General features: G+C 38.2%; 1 protein-coding gene across 10 annotated transcripts in view; it reads right to left on the minus strand.

Moving 5' to 3' along the window:
* Positions 1-20,503, minus strand: part of plekha7b (pleckstrin homology domain containing, family A member 7b) — a 183,544-nt gene that overhangs the window by 74,759 nt on the left and 88,282 nt on the right. For 7 of the 10 annotated variants that reach the window (XR_009271961.1, XR_009271962.1, XM_058781366.1 and 4 more), the window contains exons 12-27: positions 19,504-19,587; positions 19,118-19,243; positions 16,955-17,071; positions 15,564-15,632; positions 14,644-14,724; positions 13,231-13,380; positions 12,980-13,081; positions 11,761-11,926; positions 11,477-11,640; positions 11,201-11,392; positions 11,021-11,111; positions 9,798-9,889; positions 4,039-4,257; positions 2,049-2,231; positions 1,508-1,641; positions 191-333 (exon numbers count right to left, since the gene is read on the minus strand). Coding sequence is in view for 8 of the 10 variants with exons in the window: in XM_058781366.1 (XP_058637349.1) it covers positions 191-333; positions 1,508-1,641; positions 2,049-2,231; positions 4,039-4,257; positions 9,798-9,889; positions 11,021-11,111; positions 11,201-11,392; positions 11,477-11,640; positions 11,761-11,926; positions 12,980-13,081; positions 13,231-13,380; positions 14,644-14,724; positions 15,564-15,632; positions 16,955-17,071; positions 19,118-19,243; positions 19,504-19,587 (2,113 nt within the window). In the remaining 2 variants the exon portion in view is untranslated. Of the gene's footprint in view, positions 1-190; positions 334-1,507; positions 1,642-2,048; positions 2,232-4,038; positions 4,258-5,414; positions 9,188-9,797; positions 9,890-11,020; positions 11,112-11,200; positions 11,393-11,476; positions 11,641-11,760; positions 11,927-12,979; positions 13,082-13,230; positions 13,381-14,643; positions 14,725-15,563; positions 15,633-16,404; positions 16,459-16,954; positions 17,072-19,117; positions 19,244-19,503; positions 19,588-20,503 lie in introns of those variants that run through there. The other 3 variants (XM_058781373.1, XM_058781374.1, XM_058781372.1) reach the window with 3 other exon arrangements.

Here is a 20,503-nt window from a genome sequence, read left to right on the forward strand (position 1 = left end):
CTCTTGCCATTTAACATAATCTGTGCTTTTTACAACAAGTTACAGCGATTTGACTGTTTTGTAAAACACAGTATATGCTTCCACAGAAAATGGAGTGTATTAACAAGATAATTTCAGGAATCAGTAATAATAATCAGTAATAATTTAAGGAATCAGTTCAGGTTGGTAGTAATGCTGCTGGTTAGTTTACCTGCCACTTGTTTGCTCTTGAGCGAGGCCTCTGATGCTAAGGCGTAGGACATGGTGATGATTCTCTCTTGCTCCTGTAGAGCTGAGTCTATGTCCGGCAGCACCGGCTTGTCTACTGCTGCAGGAGGAGGTATATTCTGGACACTTATATGCACACACAAAAGAGGTACATTAGAGTAAACTCTCAGAGAAAATGTAACAAATGTTCTCAGCATTTTGGGGTCAGTAAGTGTTTTTTTTTTTTTTTTTTTTTTAAAAAGAAAGAAATTAATACTTTATATTTAGTAAGGATTCATTAAATTGATCAAAGGTGACAGTAAAGATATTTATAATGTTACAAAAGATTTTTTATTTCAAATAAATGTTTTTCTTTGGAGGAAGAAAAAATATGAACAAATTCTGCGCCAATTGCATAGAGCAAAAATAATGTTTGTAATTGGGTGCGTCGATTCAGTCAATCGAAGAAAAATACAAAAAACCAAGGCCAAAAGATCCGCACACCAAACGAAATGCAAAGTTCAAGGTCCTTTGAACAAGAGTTTATTCCTGAAGATTTACGTGAAGGTGACAACAAAAACTAAAGTGCACATAACAAAAAAGTGACTGAACACACAAACAAAAAAGCAAACGTTTCAGTCCTGGCTGGACTATCTTCAGTGCTACAGTTTCAAACATTAGTTAGAAAGCATTTAAAGATTTAATTGTCCAGCTGATTCACTTCAATCATCTGAGGTCTCTGTTTTGTGCCCCGATCTCTTTAAATGCTTTCTAACTAATGTCTGAATCTGTAGCACTGAAGATAGTCCAGCCAGGACTGAAACGTTAGCTTTTTTGTTTGTGTGTGTACAGTCACATTTGTTTTGTTATGTGCACTTTAGTTTTTGTTGTCACTTTCATGTAAATCTTCAGGAATAAACTCTTGTTCAGAGGACCTTGAACTTTGCATTTCGTTTGGTGTGCAGATTTTTTTGCCTTGGTTTTTTGTATTTTTCTTTGGAGGAAGGACATTTATTTCCAACATAAAAAATAATTACTGAGCACCAAATCAGCATATTAGAATGACTTTTGAAGGATAATGCGACACTGAAGACTGCTTGGCCATCACAAAAATAAATTTAATTTTAAACACTATTTAAATATCAAACTGTTTGTATAAATTGTAATAATATTTCACAATATCGTTTTTACAGTATTTTTGATCAAATTATGATACTTACAAACCCCAAACTTTTGAATGGTTGTATATATAATGGCAAGAAAACATGTATAAAGATGACTATAAGAGCAGCTGTGTTAAATGACACTGATCTGCTAGTACCTAGACTTAGCCAGGATGCTCTTGATTCGTTCCACTTTACGATGTCTGGCTTCCATTTCCTGAGGGCTGAGGGGCTCCTCTGGATCCATGTCCACATAGCGCTCAGGGATGGCCACCTTTTGTGGCTTTGCCAGCTATACAGGCATTGAGACCAAACACACACCATCAATCACTTAATTCTTAAATCTAACGGCCAGTAATTTAAGTTTAATATTTTCTTTATTTTGATCATTTTTTGTTCTCTTGAAATAAAAAGCCTACAGTTTATATAATATGAAATTAAAGGATAGTTCAACCAAAAATGAAAATTCTGTCTTAATTTACTCTCTCTCATGTGATTTCAAACCTGCATGACTTTCAGAAAAGAAAAGGTCAATTTAGGCAGTGTTGTAAGTTGTCTCACTCAACATTAACATTTACTGCATCTTTTCTCTATAAAGCAAAAGCACATGGTGACTGAGGCTTTTATTCCACACAACAAGGAAATGATGTCAGAATCTTCTTTTTTTGGGTGAACTATCCCTTTAAGCAGTAGGGTTACCTCTTTGCTGAGGTCCAGCTGGTAGTCCAGAGGCTCCAGATCTAGTTCTCTCATGGGTGTGCTGCTCAGGGTGAGCCATTCGTCTGAGTGAGAGCGCTGTCTCTCTTTGTGCTCGAATGTTCTCTCTTCACCTTGCACGGCCCGCTCCAGAAGCTGCAAATCAAAGTCCTGCTCTCTCCTCCACTGAAGGCACACAAACACACACAGCCCTGAGACGGCTGATCTAGACCTCACATACATCCAACTCAGGACATGAAAATGTAATATTTTGGTTCTGAAATGGTCTTCACCTGATTTACAGGACAGGTAAAGAGTAGAATAACATTTCCAGTTACACTGGGACAGATGTGACAGATTTTGTGACAGAGTATTAAAGCCAAAATGACCTCTGTGCTCCACATATAAACTTACATCCGACTTTCATTCTTTACATGAAATAAAAAGTTTAAAAAGGACAGCCCTGCACATAAACAACACACAAAACTGGGTTAAACTGCAACCTTGAGCGTAATGGTATATTGTCCCAGTGCGCTCCGGTACCTCTGTACCATGTACAAGTGATTGGACTGATTGTGTGTGAAGTGTCTCATGTTCAAGCTCTCAAACCGTAGCGTACAGCACTCCTGCAAACCAAGAAAGATGCAATAAAATGCTCCATCTGTGACTTCATTTACATGTTTCATTCCCAGGCTTTATTGTGCTTACTGAAAAGAAAATAAACCAGTGTGTCGTGAAATAAACTGTGGTTTCACATTCACAGTAGAGAGAAAAATAACAATTGTCTTCTTTCACTTTTTTTACTAGCAAAATGTTTATTTTCTTATGTGCAAAAATCTACATAAAAGATAAAGAAAGCAGAGCTGTGCAATTGATTTTCTTTTTGCAAATTATGCTACAATCCGCTGTTATATTATTATGAACACAAGTGATTAAAGAAAAACATGCAATTATAAACATATAAGTCATTCATACATTACCCAGGCCATTCATTGTGTATACATTCAATACATTTTGGTAAAACAAGGTGTAAAATTATAAAAGTATTTATTTTTTTAAAAAAAAGCCAGATAAGCTAAACCAAGTTATAAAATCATGTTTTGTAGAAGGACAGTTAAATTGGTAAATAAAAAAAACAAAAAAAAAAACAAAATGATTATGTAATTTATTCTGTGCACTCAAATCATACCCAAATTGAAGGGGAAAAATTATTTTGCAGGTTTTATAAGACTTGTTATTCGAAAGCTGGATGTGAAAAGTGAAACTGGGTGGAATTAGTGTAAAACAAAAGAATAAATGAGTGAGGTAAGCACAACAAAGTCTGGTTTTACACTTTAGTTATGCTATAATTATTGCAGTTGAGTGATGAACAGCTAAAAGGTTTGAGAGCTTGTGCTTGAAATTTAGTTTAGTTTATGAGCCCACTAATACAGCAGACCCCGTTTCCAATAATTTAGAGCATTAGGTTATTGTTATAGAGATGTTAAAAGAGCATTTTGATGTTAGTGTTGGCTTTTGCCTATTCAAAGATCCCCAAGTAAAAGCACACTACTTTGATTCACTATCCCAGATGAACATAGGAGCTGCTCCCTTAAGGAGTCATGTCCCAAGGTTAAAATTAAACACTCATACAAGTCATTAAAACATTTTGAAACTACATTAAGATAATCAGTAGCATATCAACTTTCCTTATTAATCCTCTAAACACATTAGTCCATGTCTTTCATTGGCAAATAGCATAACTCCCATCTGTTCTTATTCTGTAGCCCATCCATGTGGCCCAACAACATATAATAAAATCTCTCACTTCTCCTTCTGAAACACCTCCGACATACCCACTTACCTGCGGCACACACTACTTCACTAAAATGCTGATCATATTAACGCCAAATCTTACAGTTCTTCATCAAAACAGTGTAAATAGCTGAATGTGCATTTATGTCAAGGCGATAGTTCTCTCTGGAGGATAATGTGTCATTGTGCTCTAACGTACTGATCCCAGGTCTGCAGACACGGGTCTGGATGTGGAGGAGGAGGAGGCACGAGATGAAGATGCATGCCGCTCGCCCTGGCTAAGCGTTCTCTTGCGCTCCCGTACGAGAGCCTTTTGGTGACGCTTCATCCTCTCCAGCTGCTCTTCGGCACTCATGCGGCCACGCTGCTGCACGGGCTCCGCAGAGTACAGCCGCTCCAAGGCACTCTTTGGTCTCTCCTAGGAGACACCAGTGGACGTGTTAATAATGTTGAAACAAACCGCACCAAAGAACAGTGTGGAGAGAGAAAAATCAAAGAGAGAAATGTGAACAATTTGCAAAAGGGAGGAGGAGAAGTAAAAAGAAAAGGGGTAAAAAAGAGAGACTCAGCCATCTATATTCACTAGATATTCTGACCCAACCAATATTCACTAGATGTCTGTCTATGCCTTTACTATATTCTTGCTGTTCACTTACCGTTTTTGCATGTAGTATTGCAATGTACTGTATGTATTGTTTTTTTTAATGTTAATTACACGTCCATTCAAAAGTTTGTAGTGAGTATCCAACTTTTGTTGAAAAAGAAAATAACTTTTATTCAGCAAAGATGAATTAAATTCCATTTCAAATAAACGCTGTTCTTTTGAACTTTCAATTTATTAAAAGAATGCTGAAAAAATATATCGTTTTCTCAAAAATATTAAGCAACACAACTGTTATCAACATTGATAATAATAAGAAATACTTCATAAGCACCAAAACAGTATATTAGAATGATTTTTGAAGGATCGTGTCACATGATCCTTCAGAAATCATTCTAATGATCACTGTGACACTGAAGACTGTAATGATGCTGAAAATTCAGATTTGCCATCAGAGGAATAAATTATATATCACAGGAATTAATTATTATAGAAAATATATATAGAAAACTGTTACTTTAATTAGTAATAATACTTCGAGAAATATGAATATTTAAATAGTAATAATACTTCAAAATGTTAATATTTTACTGTATTTATGATTCAATAAATACAGTCTTGGTGAGCATAAGATACTCTTTTCAAAAACATTTAAAAAATCTTACTGACCTCCAACATTTTGAATAGTTGTGTACATTTAATCATTATATGAAGAGTTCATTTGTAAAAACTTTAACCATTTTCAAAAATCAATTTTTTTTTTCATTGAGCATTCCAATTAATCTCAATCAAACTGCAGTTGGGTTATTTTGATTAGGTTAAAAAATAACAAAAACTACAGCTAACTAACACAGTAAAACACAATAAAAACCATGACATAATAAAAAACATGATTTTTGAAAATTAAAAAAAATATCTGTTTTTGCAAATGAACTCTTCATATATTATGTCTATTTTAATAACTGTATGTTTGTGTAATGTGGGGTTTGGGTTTTGTTTTTGGGTTCATGTTTTCATGTCTTTTATTTTGAAGTTTAGTCACGGTTCCTGTTTGTTTCATGTTTTCCTTGCCCTCATGTCTTCATGCTATTGGTTCCTCTGTTCATTGTGTCATGTTCTGATTGGTTGTCCAGGTCATGTGTCTTGTTTCCCATTGGTTGGTTCATGTCATGTGACCCTCTTTGTTTGCTTAAGTAGTCCAATTAGTTCCATTGTCTCTTGTCGTGTATTGATGTTGTAACCTGCTGCCGGTGAGTCTAGTTTGTCCATGCCAAGTCAAGTCTCGGATTATGTTAGTATTTTAGATCACGTTTGTAAATAAACTGCACTTGGGTTCTCACTACGTTTGCCGTTCAGTGGACTGAGTTGTTACATAATACACGACCATAAAAATGAACCCAGCAGTTGTTCGTCTCCTTCACCTTCGTCAAGGTGATCAGGTCACTGAGGAACAGTGTTTCCCACAGACTTGGACTCTATTCGTGGTGACATATGCAAATTCATTCTCTGCTAGCAGGAGGCGCTTTTAGAGTGCGGAGAAATATCGGTTTCCCCGGTAACGCTGTACACAAAGCAGTGCTCCGCTCACAAACGCTGCTTTATAAGGCATTACATCCCAGATGAAATGAAAACAATGTCCAAAATTTTCTGAAGACAATTGGTTTCCTTCAGAAATACAGTGATATAAAAACACCCGCACCGTGTTTTGAAACGTGCAGTGCTCGTTTATTCAACGAAGTAGAAGCTTTTTGAAAAAATCTATTTGTGGCGGTCAGTTTGGACCGCCACAAATAAATCAATATATGGGAAACAATAAAGAATATGTTCAGGACTTTTGTGGACTGTGCCATTTGGTGGCTATTAATGATGTGGCCCTTAAGAACATTTTTCGAGTGGGTTTAAATGAACCCATTCGTTCTCAGTTGCCTGGGGGAAAGATCAGAATCAGAATCAGAATGAGCTTTATTGCCAGGTATGTTTACACATACGAGGAATTTGTTTTCATGACAGAAGCTTCCACAGTGCAACAGAATAACAGTGACAGAACAAAAAACACATAAAAAAAAAAGAAGAACTAAAAAGTAGAACAAGTAAATAAGGAATAAAAATTTACATATTGACAATTGTATGTACAGGTATATAACAATAGACCGTTGTATGTACAGGTATATTAAGTGCAAATTGAAATGTAGACTAAGTATGTGTGTTAGATAAATAAGTGTATAAGTGTATAAATAGTGTGTGTTCCACACTTATTGTCAGGTGTTCATGAGATGGATTGCCTGAGGGAAGAAACTGTTTCTGTGCCTGGCCGTTCTGGTGACCAGACGGCAGCAGTTCAAAGAGGGAGTGTGCTGGATGTGAGGGGTCCAGAGTGATTTTGCCAGCCCTTTTGCTCACTCTGGATGAGTACAGTTCTTGGAGAGTGGGGAGGGTTGTACCAATGATTCGCTCAGCAGTCCGGACTACCCTCTGTAGTCTTCTGAGGTCAGATTTGGAAGCTGAGCTGAACCAGACAGTTATTGAAGTGCAGAGGATGGATTCAATGATGGTGGAGTAGAACTGTTTCAACAGCTACTGTAGCAGGTTGAACTTCCTCAGCTGGCGAAAGTAGTACAACCTCTGCTGGGCCTTTTTAACAACAGAGTCAATGTGAGTGCCCCACTTCAAATCCTGGGAGATGGTGGTGCCCAGGAACCTGAATGTCTCCAGTGCAGTCACAGTGTTGTTCATGATGGCGAGTGGGAGGAGTGCAGGGGGGTTTCTCCTGAAGTCCACGATCATCTCCACTGTTTTGAGCATGTTGAGCTCCAGGTTGTTAAGACTGCACCAGACAGCCAGCTCCTTAACCTCCTGTCTGTAAGCAGACTCGTCACCGTCCAGAATGAGGCCGATAAGTGTGGTGTCGTCTGCAAATATCAGGAGCTTGACAGAGGGGTCTTTGGATTTCTTTGGGATGGGGATGATGGTGGAGCGTTTGAAGCATGAAGGGACTTATCACAGTTCCAGTGATCTGTTGAAGATCTGTGTGAAGATGGGGGCCAGCTGGTCAGCACAGGATTTCAGACAGACTGATGTAACACAATCTGGGCCTGGTGTTTTTTTCCTTTTCTGCTTCCGGAAGACCTGGTGCACTTCGTTTTTGCTGATCTGATTTGCAGGTGTGGGGGAAAGGGGGGTTGCTGGACGTGTTAATGGTTGTGTGGAGAGGTGTTCAGGGCGGGTGTGGGGTGTTTTTTTCAAACCTGCAGTAGAACTCATTCAGATCGTCTGCCAGTTGTTGATTCTCCACAGTGCTGGAGGATGGTGTCTTCTAGTTGGTGATCTCTTTCAGACCTTTTCACACTGATGCTGAGTCACTGGAAGAGGATTGAATCCTTATTTTTTCAGAATAATTCCTCTTTGCCACTCTGATCTCCTTTTCCAGTGTGTATTTGGCCTGTTTATACAAGCCTTTGTCCCCCTTCCTGTAAGCATCTTTGGCCTGATGGAGCTGTCTGAGTTTTGCAGTGAACCATGGTTTGTCGTTATTGTAGGTTAAATGAGTCCTGGTAGGAATGCACATATCCTCACAGAAACTGATATAAGAGTTCGTCCAGATCGGTGGCAGCAGCTTCAAAAACAGTCCAATCAGTGCGGTGGAAACAGGCTTGTAAATCCCGCTCTGCTTCATTAGTCCATCTTTTAACAGTCCTTAAAACAGGTTTAGCTGATTTCAGTTTCTGCCTGTAGGTCAGTATAAGATGAACCAAACAGTGATCAGAGAGTCCTAAAGCTGCCCGTGGGACAGAGTGATATGCCTCCTTTATTGTTGTGTAACAATGATCCAATATATCACTGTCTCTGGTGGGACATATGATGTGCTGTCTGTATTTTGGCAGTTCACGGGAGATATTTGCTTTATTAAAGTCCCCGAGAATGATTAAAACAGAGTCTGGGTGCTGTTGTTCTGTGTCTGTGATCAGATCAGCAAGTTTCTGTTAAGCTGAGCTCACGTGCACCAGAGCATTTTCACATCCCGACCTTCATGTCAGGAGTTGTTCACATCATGCCAGTTACTCCAGAACCAGCTCACGTCATGCCTGCCAAGTCAAAGCCTGATCACATCATGTTTGCCAAGCCAGATTCTGCTAACGTCATGTCTGCTACTCCAGGGCCTGCTCACGTCATGCCAGCCACTCAAGAAATTCTTCACAACATGGCCGCCATTCAAGAGCTTCGTTGCAAGATGGCCGCCACTCAAGAGTCTCTTTGGAAAATGGCCACCGTTCTAGAGTCTCGTCACATGACAGCTGATCTTCCAGAGTCTCGTCACATCTCAGCTGATCGTCCAGAGCCTCGTTACATCTCAGCTGATCGTCCAGAGTCTCGTCAGGTCTCAGCTGATCTTCCCGAGTCCCCGGCAAAAGATGGCCGCCATGCCTGATTCCCTGGCCAAGATGGCCGCCACGCCTGAGCCTCATCGCAAGATGGCTGCCATGCCTAAGCCTCGTCACGCCACGGCTGCCAAGCAAGTTTCCCCTAAGGATTTTTTTTTTTAACACTTCCTGTTATGGCGGTCACCATTTTGAGTGTGTGGGCTGCACACTGCGCTCCAGAGGCCTCTTTTGTCCACGAGTCTGCCTCAGAAACCGATCCGACATGGTGGCTCCCTGCTCTGCCTGCTCCGCCATGGCTCGAGAGTGGGGTCCAGAGGAGCACTTAGGGGTGTACTCACTTTTGTGGCCAGCGGTTTAGACATTAATGGCTGTGTGTTGAGTTATTTTGAGGGGACAGCGAATTTACACTGTTATACAAGCTGTACACTCACTACTTTACATTGTAGCAAAGTGTCATTTCTTCAGTGTTGTCACATGAAAAGATATAATAAAATATTTACAAAAATGTGAGGGGTGTACTCACTTCTGTGAGGTACTGTATGTATATATATATATATATACAAATTTAATGTAATTTAACTGTTTTTTGCATGAAGTATGTTGTTATTAATGAGTGTAAAACAGTCAGCCAGAAAGAGAGAGGCAGAAGGAGAAAATAAAGTATCAGGAATAGAGGAGTTCATTTTGAAGCTCTGCTGTGCTCATTTCTGTTAACATTTTCTGCATGAATCCATCAGGGTGGGAGACACACACTGTGTTCACAGTCTGCATGGCAACACTACCGCAGTAATTCATTCGCAAAGTACAGTCTGGCCCAAGCCCACACTGGCTGCTTTTATTTCATGTGCTCAGCGGTTTGTACTGCTGCTGCATCTAATCAACCTGCTGTTTGTCAGCTCTGCCAAAGCAAACTATGACGGACTCTTTATGTCCCCCTGCCTCTCAACAGACGCTTTCAGGACTTGTTTGGCTTCCTACCTTCAAGCTTGTGGTGGTGAGTCCTCTTCTGATGGTCACAAACGATGAAATGTTTGATGACTGGTTCAGTCTTGAAGATGAGCCTGTCAAGCCTAACAGAAGTTTAACTGTATTAGACAAATCTTATAGATTTCTTAGGAAATCCTTTCTAAAATTCCGAGCTGGGGGGTTCATACTTTCAAACATGGTTAATTGTCAGCTGTTTCCTACTGAGCAGCCTGATGTCACGTTCACACTTGGCACACTTGCTTAATTGGGTGTTTCTTCAACTACAGTATGGTCACTTTTGGCCATGTGGGCTCTCTTAAAGCACACATTTTAATATGTCTACCAACAATTCCCAGCAGTATGCAGACTACCATTTAAAAGTTTGGGGTCTGTAAGAAGTCACCAACTCCATGTTCACCAAGGCTGCATTTACTTGATCAAAAATACAGAATAATTTCCTTAATGTTCCCTCAGGATTTTAAGCTGAATTTTCAGCAGCCATTACTTTAGTATTCAGTGTCACGTGATTCAGAAATCATTCTAATATTCTGATTTTGGGCCTAAGAAATATTTCTGATTATTAATGTTGCAAATGGCTGTGCTGCTTAATTTGTTGTGGAAACTGTGATGCATATTTTTCAGGATTCTTCAACAAAATGAAAGTCCAAAAAAAAAAAAAAAAAAACATTTATTCAAAATTTGACTGAATTTATTTTTACTGTCACTTTTGATCAATTGAATGTGTCATTGCCAAATAAAAATATTAATACCTTTAAAAAAAATCATACTGACCCCAAAGTTTTGAACAGCAGTGCATCAAGTGAAAATTCTGTCATGAACATTTTCACCACAGCATCATTTCCATCTCAAATTATGCACAGTATTGTGTTAAACAGCATTCTGTGGTGAAAATTATATATTTGCACCATTTTTGGCTCCTTTGTAATGTTAAGGCTAAATTCACTGCTAGCTTCTTATGTAGCCTAAACACACACCATTAAATATTATTTCAAAATTTCTGCTCCCGTTGGGAATGATGGAAATTGGAAAGCGCCTCCACAAGCTACAACGTCAACATACAAAATAATTAGCAATTTACTAGCAGACTGTTTTCACGTCATCAATAAACTGTGCTGTGGTTTACATGAACCAAACCTTGTTTTCCCTTTTCAAACGAGTGCTGTACACTAGTGCGGACTAAAGTCTGTATGACGTGTTCGGGTGTGTGTGTGTACCTCTGTTTGGTAGAGTTTGGTAGCCACTATCACGGCTCAAGCCACCAACTGCCAGCAGCTCAGGCTCACTCAGGAACGCTCGTATCTCAACCTAGGGTCCCAGGAAAATAGAACTCAGAACTATATTGACATTTTACCATATACACAGATGAAAACTGGCTGTATCACTGAGTGGCAAACCTTATGGTCTCCATTAGGGTACTGCCCGATCTCACGATCACGCTTCCGCTCATCAGACTGTCGTTTCAGGCCCCGGACTGATGTGTGGCGGATGACGGAGGTCTCTTTGGGGAGAGGGGGCACAGCCGGGGGGTGTTCGTCTGGACTGTAGAGGTGAGGGAGAGGGGGTCTGGGTGGAGCGTCTTCTTCAGGCTGCATTGTGTAAACATGAAATGTCCATAAATACAGATAAATGAACTGAAGGAGTATCTTGATTACTTTGTTTCATTCACTCACCCATTTTGGCTTGTGTGCTGTATGTGAGAGCTGCAAGGGCTGCTGGGTAGACTGCACCGGGCTGAGATGGGGGCTGGGCTGAGCAGCTTTCAGTTCACCCATGGATGGGCTCGCAGAGAGAGAAGGCACTGCGGAAAATGACACTGAAGGCACGAGTTTCCTCTCTGGGTCAGGCAAATATTCCACCCGTTGATATCATATGGGCAAAAAAACACATGTATGATTATCAGTTGCATCTGTATGCAGTAAGCAGAGTTGCATGTGGTGCTGTTTGACCTCAGTACCTCGGTCTGTGTTCCAGTGCATGGGGGTGATGGCAGGCAGGGGCCCACTCTCACCTGGATTGCGAACAGAGTCAATGGTCACTTTGTAGTTGTCTTTGCTGGAGCTCAGGCCTGCAAGCACGTCCTCGATCCGCCACAGCTCCTTCCTCAGCTGAGATTTCTCCTGCTGCAGTAGCACAGAATATAATCATTTTTATTAATTTAGAATGAAATAAAACAGATTAAAACAGAAAAAAAAAAAACTGAATAAAAAGTAAATATAAGAGACTGGAAAAGGAAGGAACAGAATACAAGTATGCATACTTCAGTATTAAAGTAAATGCAATGTATTTAGCCAAATAGGAAATAATTCTGTATATTTTATAAAACTTGATATATTATTAGTAACACAAATAAACACACAACTAAATTAAGTTAATCCTAGTATAAAAACTCTTATAATATTATATATATATATATATATATATATATATATATATATATAAATCAGAATATATCAATGTAACATTATGCTTGGGAATACATACGTTTTCTTTATTACACTCAATATAGAATACTAAAAATGAGTGTCTGTCTTTCAGTATGTCAGAATACAATATAGTACATATTATAATATAATATAATAAAGAACAACAATTTCTTCAACAGAACCTAAAAGCTAAAAATTAGAGTAGAACAGAACAGAACAGAACAGGAGTACCTTCATACCACTGCGATAACTCTCAAAAAAATATGACAACCCTAAGGCTTGTCTTTGATTTTCTAAGAGGCAAATTTAGAGCTCAAAGGGGCACTGAAGAAAGGATAGGATTTTCTCTTATTTGTATTTTCAGAACAAGCCATAATTTATTGACTGTGTCTGTGTGTGCTCTCACACAAACACTTGAGAAATCAATAATCTTAGACACTGTATGCCTTGTTCTTACGGCTCTATCACGCTGATCAAAAACTGACATTAGATCTTCACTCCGGCTCCGAGAGCTCCATATCTCTTTCATCACTTTGTTCTTTCTCTATCAATTACCGGACTGAGAGGTGCATGCTGAATAGAAAAGGAGGCTGACACGGTTTAACATCTTCTGATACACTCTGCTACTCAAACAGTATTGATACTTTAGTTTGGAAGCACGCATTAAAGAGATAAAAGCTGAAATACAATTTTGGGCTTGAGTAAAGAAAGACTGGGTCTCATTTTTCAACTTCTTTCTCTGGTTCTGACCTGAGAGAGAGCACTGTGGGACATCTGGTCTTGAAGGGCTGAACGCAGTCTGTCCACATCTCTCTCCAATTGGCTGTACTCTGCCCAAGCGTTCTCCATCTCCTGTTTAACATAGAACAAATCTCAATACAAGTGCAATGAGCTGATATTAGTGTTGCATTGACATTCATTTTTGGCTTAATGTGATATTAGCATTTCATGGATATTCTTGAGTCTTCTGTGAGTGTATTAACACAAGTATGTGTCCTCACCGTGGACACCTGTGAGATGTCCGCCCTGATGTGAACCACGTCCTCCCGTAACAGCTTCTGTTGATAGGCAATCTTCTCCGCATGGGCGGGCTGATCCAGGTACTGCTCCATCTGCTGATGGGAAACATCCAGAACTGACTCGAGCTTGTCCTAGATTTGGGTGAGAAACAGAAGAGGATACAGATAAAGAAGTTAGAAAAGAACTAGCACCAAAGACCAAGACATCAAGTGGGCACTAGGGCTGCACGACTGTTCTGAGATATGATTATTTTCTTCTGTGATTAGCTTATTCTGAAAACAGCATTCCACTGAGGTCTAAATTTTGCTTTATGTAGTAACATCTAAATTACATATCTAAAACTGGTTATATTCAAGTAAAAAATTTATTTATTAAGGTTAAGTCAATCTGGCTATATTAGGTTACAACAGAAAAATAATTTTAAAGGGTTAGATTAAGTAGAAATAGATCTTCAAGCTAACAATTGCACAATACCACATTTCACTTTGAGTGCAATTTACTGACATGACAAATCACAATGTTTCTATTATAATCAACAAGGTATAGACACAGAGTAAAAGTGCAGTGATGTGCAGTGTAGACATCTTTGGGATATTCAAAAGTCTGGGATCTGTAAGATTTTTTTTATGTTTTTGAATGCTCACCAACAGTAAATCAGTAATATTGAAAAATAAGATCACAATTTACAATAACTTTTCTATTTTCATTAAACATTTTTTGGCAAAGCTGGAATTCAACAGCCATTATTTTAATGGAAACTGTGATGCATTTTTAACAGGATTCTTTAATGAATAAAAAAAGAACAGCATAGAAATGTATAACTTTTTAACATTATTTTGTAACTTTAGCATGATCTTTACAGTCACTTTGGATCAATTTAATACATCCTTACTAAGTAAAAGGGTAACACTTTACTTAAAGCCTTTATGTACAATGCATTATAAAGGGTTATTAAAAGGTATTATGCATTATAATTATTCATAATGTGTTGTAATACATGATATATTGTCGTAGATAATTATAACCAAATTTAAAATGTAGAGTGTAACAATGAATTCATAAGTGTTATAATGTATTAAATGGTGGTTACAATTATTCATGAGACATTGTACAATGCATTATAAGGTGCATTACAAGGCATAAAACTACAGTGTTACCAATAAAAGTATTAATTTCTTTAAAAAAATAATTAAAATATAAATCTTACTAGCTCCAAGCTTTTAAATTGTAGTGTATACAGCTTAATTGATATGAAATGAAAATTATGATTTCAGGCATAAATTGGGAAGCCCTGCTGAAAACTAAATGACTTTTTACCATTCAGTTGACACACAATTCAATATCCTCAAAGCCTAATTTAGAATACTAAATTTAGATAAGAAAAAACAAAGCACCTTATCTTCTTTGAGTGTGCGTATCCTGGCCTCCAGCTCCTGTAGGATCTTGTCTTGCTCGCATAACCTACTAAGCTTTACCTGGAAAAACAATCACAAGCAGCAATAAAACATGGTCACCAAACAGAGGCCACGACTGAACTGAATCCATTAACACATACAAACATATCAAACAGAGGGCCGACGGAATACATTCTTCTGCTATTCCATATTCAACATTTCCCACTATTGAAGATAACCATTAGCATAAACTCCATGCACCCAAGACAATTCTGGTGTCATTATTTGCAGAAACAAACAGTATTTTCTCAGCGAAAAATGGGTTAGGGTACGTGTGCGCGTGAGGGAGAGACATAAGCTGCAGAAGTGCCTTGTTTACAGTCTTCTTCACACTGCCTGTTTATTCTCCGCTGTTTATCGTTCCCTCCGATTAATTATTAAGCAGTTATTATTTTACAGCCATATATTGTTGTTTTAACAACATTAAATATTCATCACGCAGATAAATCCACCAACAAAATTCTTATAAATTGTTAAACTGAAACAATGTTAATGATGAAAAGCCAGGACTTCCAGATTATTTACCTCCAATCAAACGAAAAACAGTCGGAGCACTGGAATACAAAAATCAAACTGAAAAATTTACAAGCCCAAAGTATAAAACTCCCATTGCATGTATTTTTCTCTTTAAATTGAGCATTGAATATAAAAAGCCCTCGTCAATAATTTCAATTTCTTCTTGACACCGAGAGAAAGCTTGCTTCTCCCCACAGCGTGCACCACCGCCTCACTCCGATGCCTGTGTTTACTTGCACAAATTCAGGCTTGACTAACAGCCTTCTGTGCAAAGCAAACAGAGAGATCGAGAGGGGAGACAAGGCTCAGAAAGTGGGCTTTAATAAACAGAGAACAGAACTTACATCTATGTCACTTTCAGCTATTTTAACTGGCCGAGGTGGTCGACCTTTAAGCGAGTCACGTCCAGTTACCTGTTGACGAAATGCAAAAGCTCATACACTTTCAAAGACATTAGCATCAACATCAAGACTAAGAAGCTGTAAGGTTGCATCGATCAAGCAACCATCAAGGCTGCACAGCCTACTGACAAAGGGTTGTTGAAATCATATAAACAAACTGTGCTTTAGCAAACTCATAATATCTCGAGATGAACAAAACAACAACAACAAAAAAACAAACCAACACTCTTTTTGGAAGCTCTGCGATGTGTTTATGTACAAACAGCAACTGGGGTATTTGGGGAGAGCCGCAATGATCCACCCAAAGTGCTGCTCTTGATTTGGCAAGGTATCAATACTTTTCATCAGTGGTGAACTTGACATGAACCGTGTGGGAGTGAAGCCTACGACAAGCTGCAACCCACTGAAAGACTATCATTTAGGGATAAACAGGGGTTAGCTAAAGGATACTTTATAAGTAAGAGCAGCTGTCTGTAAACGTTCGCTCATTAACGGAAAACCTCAGACTCTAGGGTAATTCCTTGATGCCTAATGTCTTCATGGAAATAATTAGCACAGCCTTTACATAATGTTCACAATTACAACGCAATCGCTATAACAATCCCTCATCAGAGCAGTATTGATATTTTACCTCAAGAACAACCTTGGGCGTCCTTGAAAAAAAAAGTAGCACATGCACATAGGAATGACTCTGCAGAGCAACGATAACGGTACAGGGGGTTTACATCACTACAGCAGGTGAAGGCATGAAATGGTCACATTTTGTTATGCACACCATCCTTACATTTAGACAGAACGCACTGTGTACCGAATAGATGAGAGGTTCAATACTTTTCATCTGTTTGAAATGAAGATAAAAGGGTTTTTGTGAACTGTGGGTATACATTTAGGCAATGTATACATTTGAATTCTGAATTAATAATTAAAGCCGGTAATGTGCTCCATATCAAACAGGATCGGAAAAGTCTGTGAACATAAAGTTTATGACAAAAGTGGAGAAACTCTAAATAAGAGCTCTAAAGGCCACTGATGTCACTGGACATAAGAAAAACAACTCCGAATCCGATTCTAGTGAAATCAAAATCTCCACCTGGGAGCCATCATTAGTAATTACATCCATGCATCCGTAAAGACTTTTATTGCTAAACTGCAGCATAAAATCAGATTTTAGCTGCAAAAGCTTAAAATCACACATTGCTCTCTGTGAATATTGACTGATGTAAATTTATTTAATCATCAATTTCAAAATTCACTCTACACATCCTTCTGGGTTAAAGAGCACGGCAGCTGTTATAGAGAATAAGGAGAGGGGGGAAATCAGGAAGAATTTATGCCTTGAGGAGAGAGGGAGAAGATGAGAGGAGGAGGTAGGTGAAGGCAGATCCACTAGAGCCCACCTTCAGGTCTAGATACTCCAGGTCCTTCTTCAGCTGGATGTAAGTGTCATCTGCCTTTAAATGGGAAATGAAGAAACAGGTCACATGACACATGGTTGAGAGTATAACATGCAAAACTGAGACTGATTTTCATGCACACTGTAAGTCCAAATGCTGGTACATTATTAGTAGTACATTGTGCAAGTGCATGTTATCATGATGGTTATTTAAAAAGTCCTGCTTATTTAAAAAAAATACACTACTGTTCAAAAGTTTGTGGGGTTTTTTTACTTCAGAAATGAATACTATACAATGTAACATCATTTATTTCATTTATTTCTAATGTTACAAAAGTTTGACATTTCTGTGCTGGTTTTTTAACTTTCTATTCACCACAGAATGCTGAAAATGTATCACAGTTTCCAAAAAAACATTAAGCAACTGTTTTCAACGCTGATAATAACAAATGTTTCTTGAGAAGCAAATCAGTATATTAAATGGATTATGTCACATGGATGGATTATGTTACATTGAAGACTGGAATAATAGCTGCTAAAAAAAGCTTTACCATCACAGGAAATTACATTTTAAAATATAATAAAAAACATTTATTTAATAACATTTCACAATATTACTGTTTGAACTGCATTTTTGACCAAATAAAAGCTTTGGTGAGCATAAGGGATGGCTTTCAAAAACTTTTAAAGAAAATGTACTTATCCTAAACTTCTGAACAGTAGTGTACATAATACATTTTTTTGTTTGTTTATCTGTTGTTGTTTTTTTTGTTTTGTTTTGTTTTACAACAAGAAAAGTTACTGACAATTTAGTATCTGGAAGAACATTGAATCTTCAGTCTGAACTCTAAATCTGATGCACTGTGGTGTGGGTCAAAGTTCACTGGAAAAAAAACAGTACAATGAAGTATTTTACAACAATTCTGTAAATGTTGTAGAATACTAGTTCATTTAAAATGTGCAACCCTGTAATTTAGGGGTCTTCAAAACTATTTAGACAACGGACTGGTTACATTTTTTTAAATTCACACACACACACACACATACATATATATACTGTATATATATTTAGTGGTTCAACGGATCATATTGTGGTTTTTGAGTCACAGACCAGATGATTTTTCGGATAAGCAAATATTTAATTTAAGCATTATATTTAATGGACTCTGTATTTCCACGCTGTCAAAAATACGTCTCTATGCTTGTGCGCGCTTAGGTTATGTGCAAGAACAGCGCATGAGTAACGAATTGAGTTCTCTTTCATTTCTTCTTCTTCTCCGTACGTAACATGGATCAACGGCACTCTGTTTAACCCCTAATAAATATATGACAGACCACAGCAATCTTTCATTTACTAATTGAACATATAATTTACATGAAATTGTCAAATTGCTACTCCATAGCGATAGCATACAAAGAAAATTACTGAATAATTATAACAATCATTAACACGCAAATAAATAACAGTGTCATATCTGTACACATTTTTCCAAGAGCGTTCTTGTGACCCGGTAGCAACTCTTCCACAGCCCGGTACTGGGTCGTGACCTGGTGGTTGGGACCTTGGCTGTAACTTATGTACTGACAGATCTAGAGAGTAGAATGGATAACAGCTTATGTCTGTTCAATCAAATGTTTACACTAATTCTTGTGTACTTTTCTGACATTTCATATCCAAAACTACATTTAAACAAGTAAACCAGTGATGTTTTTAATACGTTTTCGGTTCATGGAAACATTCAATCATGTGAATGCAGGCAAGTCAACAAGCAACATGCTGTTATCTGAGGAGCAATCTGACGATCCAAAATACAAGAGAGGAAGAAACTACAAAAGAAGTCCAAAAAATGCAAAATGTGGAAGAAAATATCTTCAAAAACACAAAACAGACTGTTACATCAAATTGCGCAGCCCAAGCTGTAACATTCTATTGCAGACTCCATGCTAACGGAGAGCTAACACCAAACCAACGCAATCATAACTACAACCAACAGCGTACGATAGTAAGATGAGCACAGTATGGGAGTTAGGGAAAGGAGGGCATGATATGCTCAGATGGGAGGGGGGCTCAGGGTGGGTTGAGGGGGAAATGTGACCCTCTAACCTGCAAACTGGGGCCTGAGAGGCCGTTGTGCTGGTTCTGCAGGTGTGTGAATGTGTCGCTGCGCACGCTGGCCATCTTGGCCCGGTGTCTCCTGAGCTGGATGAGCAGCAGGGTCAACTCCTCCGGCTGCAGGACAGCGGGGAGACGGGAGAGAAAGCACTTCAGGAGGTGACCACCAGAGCGGTGCCAAGATGTTGTGAAATTTGGCCAATAGAAGTGGACTAAGGCGAACTGTAACTGCCAGTCTTTAATGATATAGCTCAACTCACTGTCTCAAAACTAGAAAGCAAAAAGCTCCTTGAGGCCAAAATGTCATCTACTAAGCAGATCCCCTATGTTTCCTAGATAGTTTGTCTGAAAATGTCTGCTCTCTATGGAAATCTTACCGTTTTTCCATGCAGACTTGGTGCACTGACTGTGTGTGTGATGTATCCCATCGTTGGCATGGATCTTCTCTCTATTTGTGAGGTCTGTAATGACACAAAAATACAACAAATGATGATGTTTACAATGAAAATGAAGAACATCACAGTTTTATCACTATTGTTCTCAAATTATCTCTTTTAGTTTATGGATACTGTACATTTTTCAAGTCAAGTAAAAGTCAGTTTCAAAGTTTAGCACAAAACTAGGGCTCAGCAGAGCACATTTTACTCATTCATCTTTTTATTTTAGCTAAGAAACTGTGTGCTTGATTTCAAATGTGCCACAGGGCTTTGAGGGTTTGACAGTTTTGCTTAACATATAAAATTCTTCATCTAGGCCCATCATAGCACCTCAAAAGGACACAAACAACAAGAGATTTAATTAACTACACATAAATTATCTTTAACCTGCTTTCTTAAAATAACATTTGTTTGCTACCAGCAGAGTAGCACTGTAGACTCTGTTTCCAATGTGAATCCCACGGCACTGTATTTTTGCTGTATAATGGGTTTTTTATTTAAATACAAGATCAGAAGAAAGAGACCACTGCTGAGGAGGTTCATTGGGCGCTTTGCTTAGCCTTTGGCAAATCTTATCAGCTAAACACCGTCTAGTTATCATCATCCATAGAGATATGCTCCACGACAGCAGCTATGAAGTCACATTCTACGAAACACACAAACATTCAACACACACACACACACACATATACATATACATATATATATATAAGTTCTGATATAGAAATCTAAATTTTTTACATGCAGTACTTTCAATTAATTGAGAGCCTGCAATATCTGTACTTTTAAAAATGTTTGAATACAATTCCAAAACATAAATAAATAAAGAATTTAAACTTGATGGCAACAAGTGATTAAATAACAGCACCTAAAATAGATACTATCCCCTTCTCCCACTACTGTTCAAAGGTTTGGGGTAAGATTTTTAATGTTTATGAAA

The sequence above is a fragment of the Onychostoma macrolepis genome, chromosome 07 (assembly GCF_012432095.1).
Source record: "Onychostoma macrolepis isolate SWU-2019 chromosome 07, ASM1243209v1, whole genome shotgun sequence".
NCBI classification, from domain to species: domain Eukaryota; kingdom Metazoa; phylum Chordata; class Actinopteri; order Cypriniformes; family Cyprinidae; genus Onychostoma; species Onychostoma macrolepis.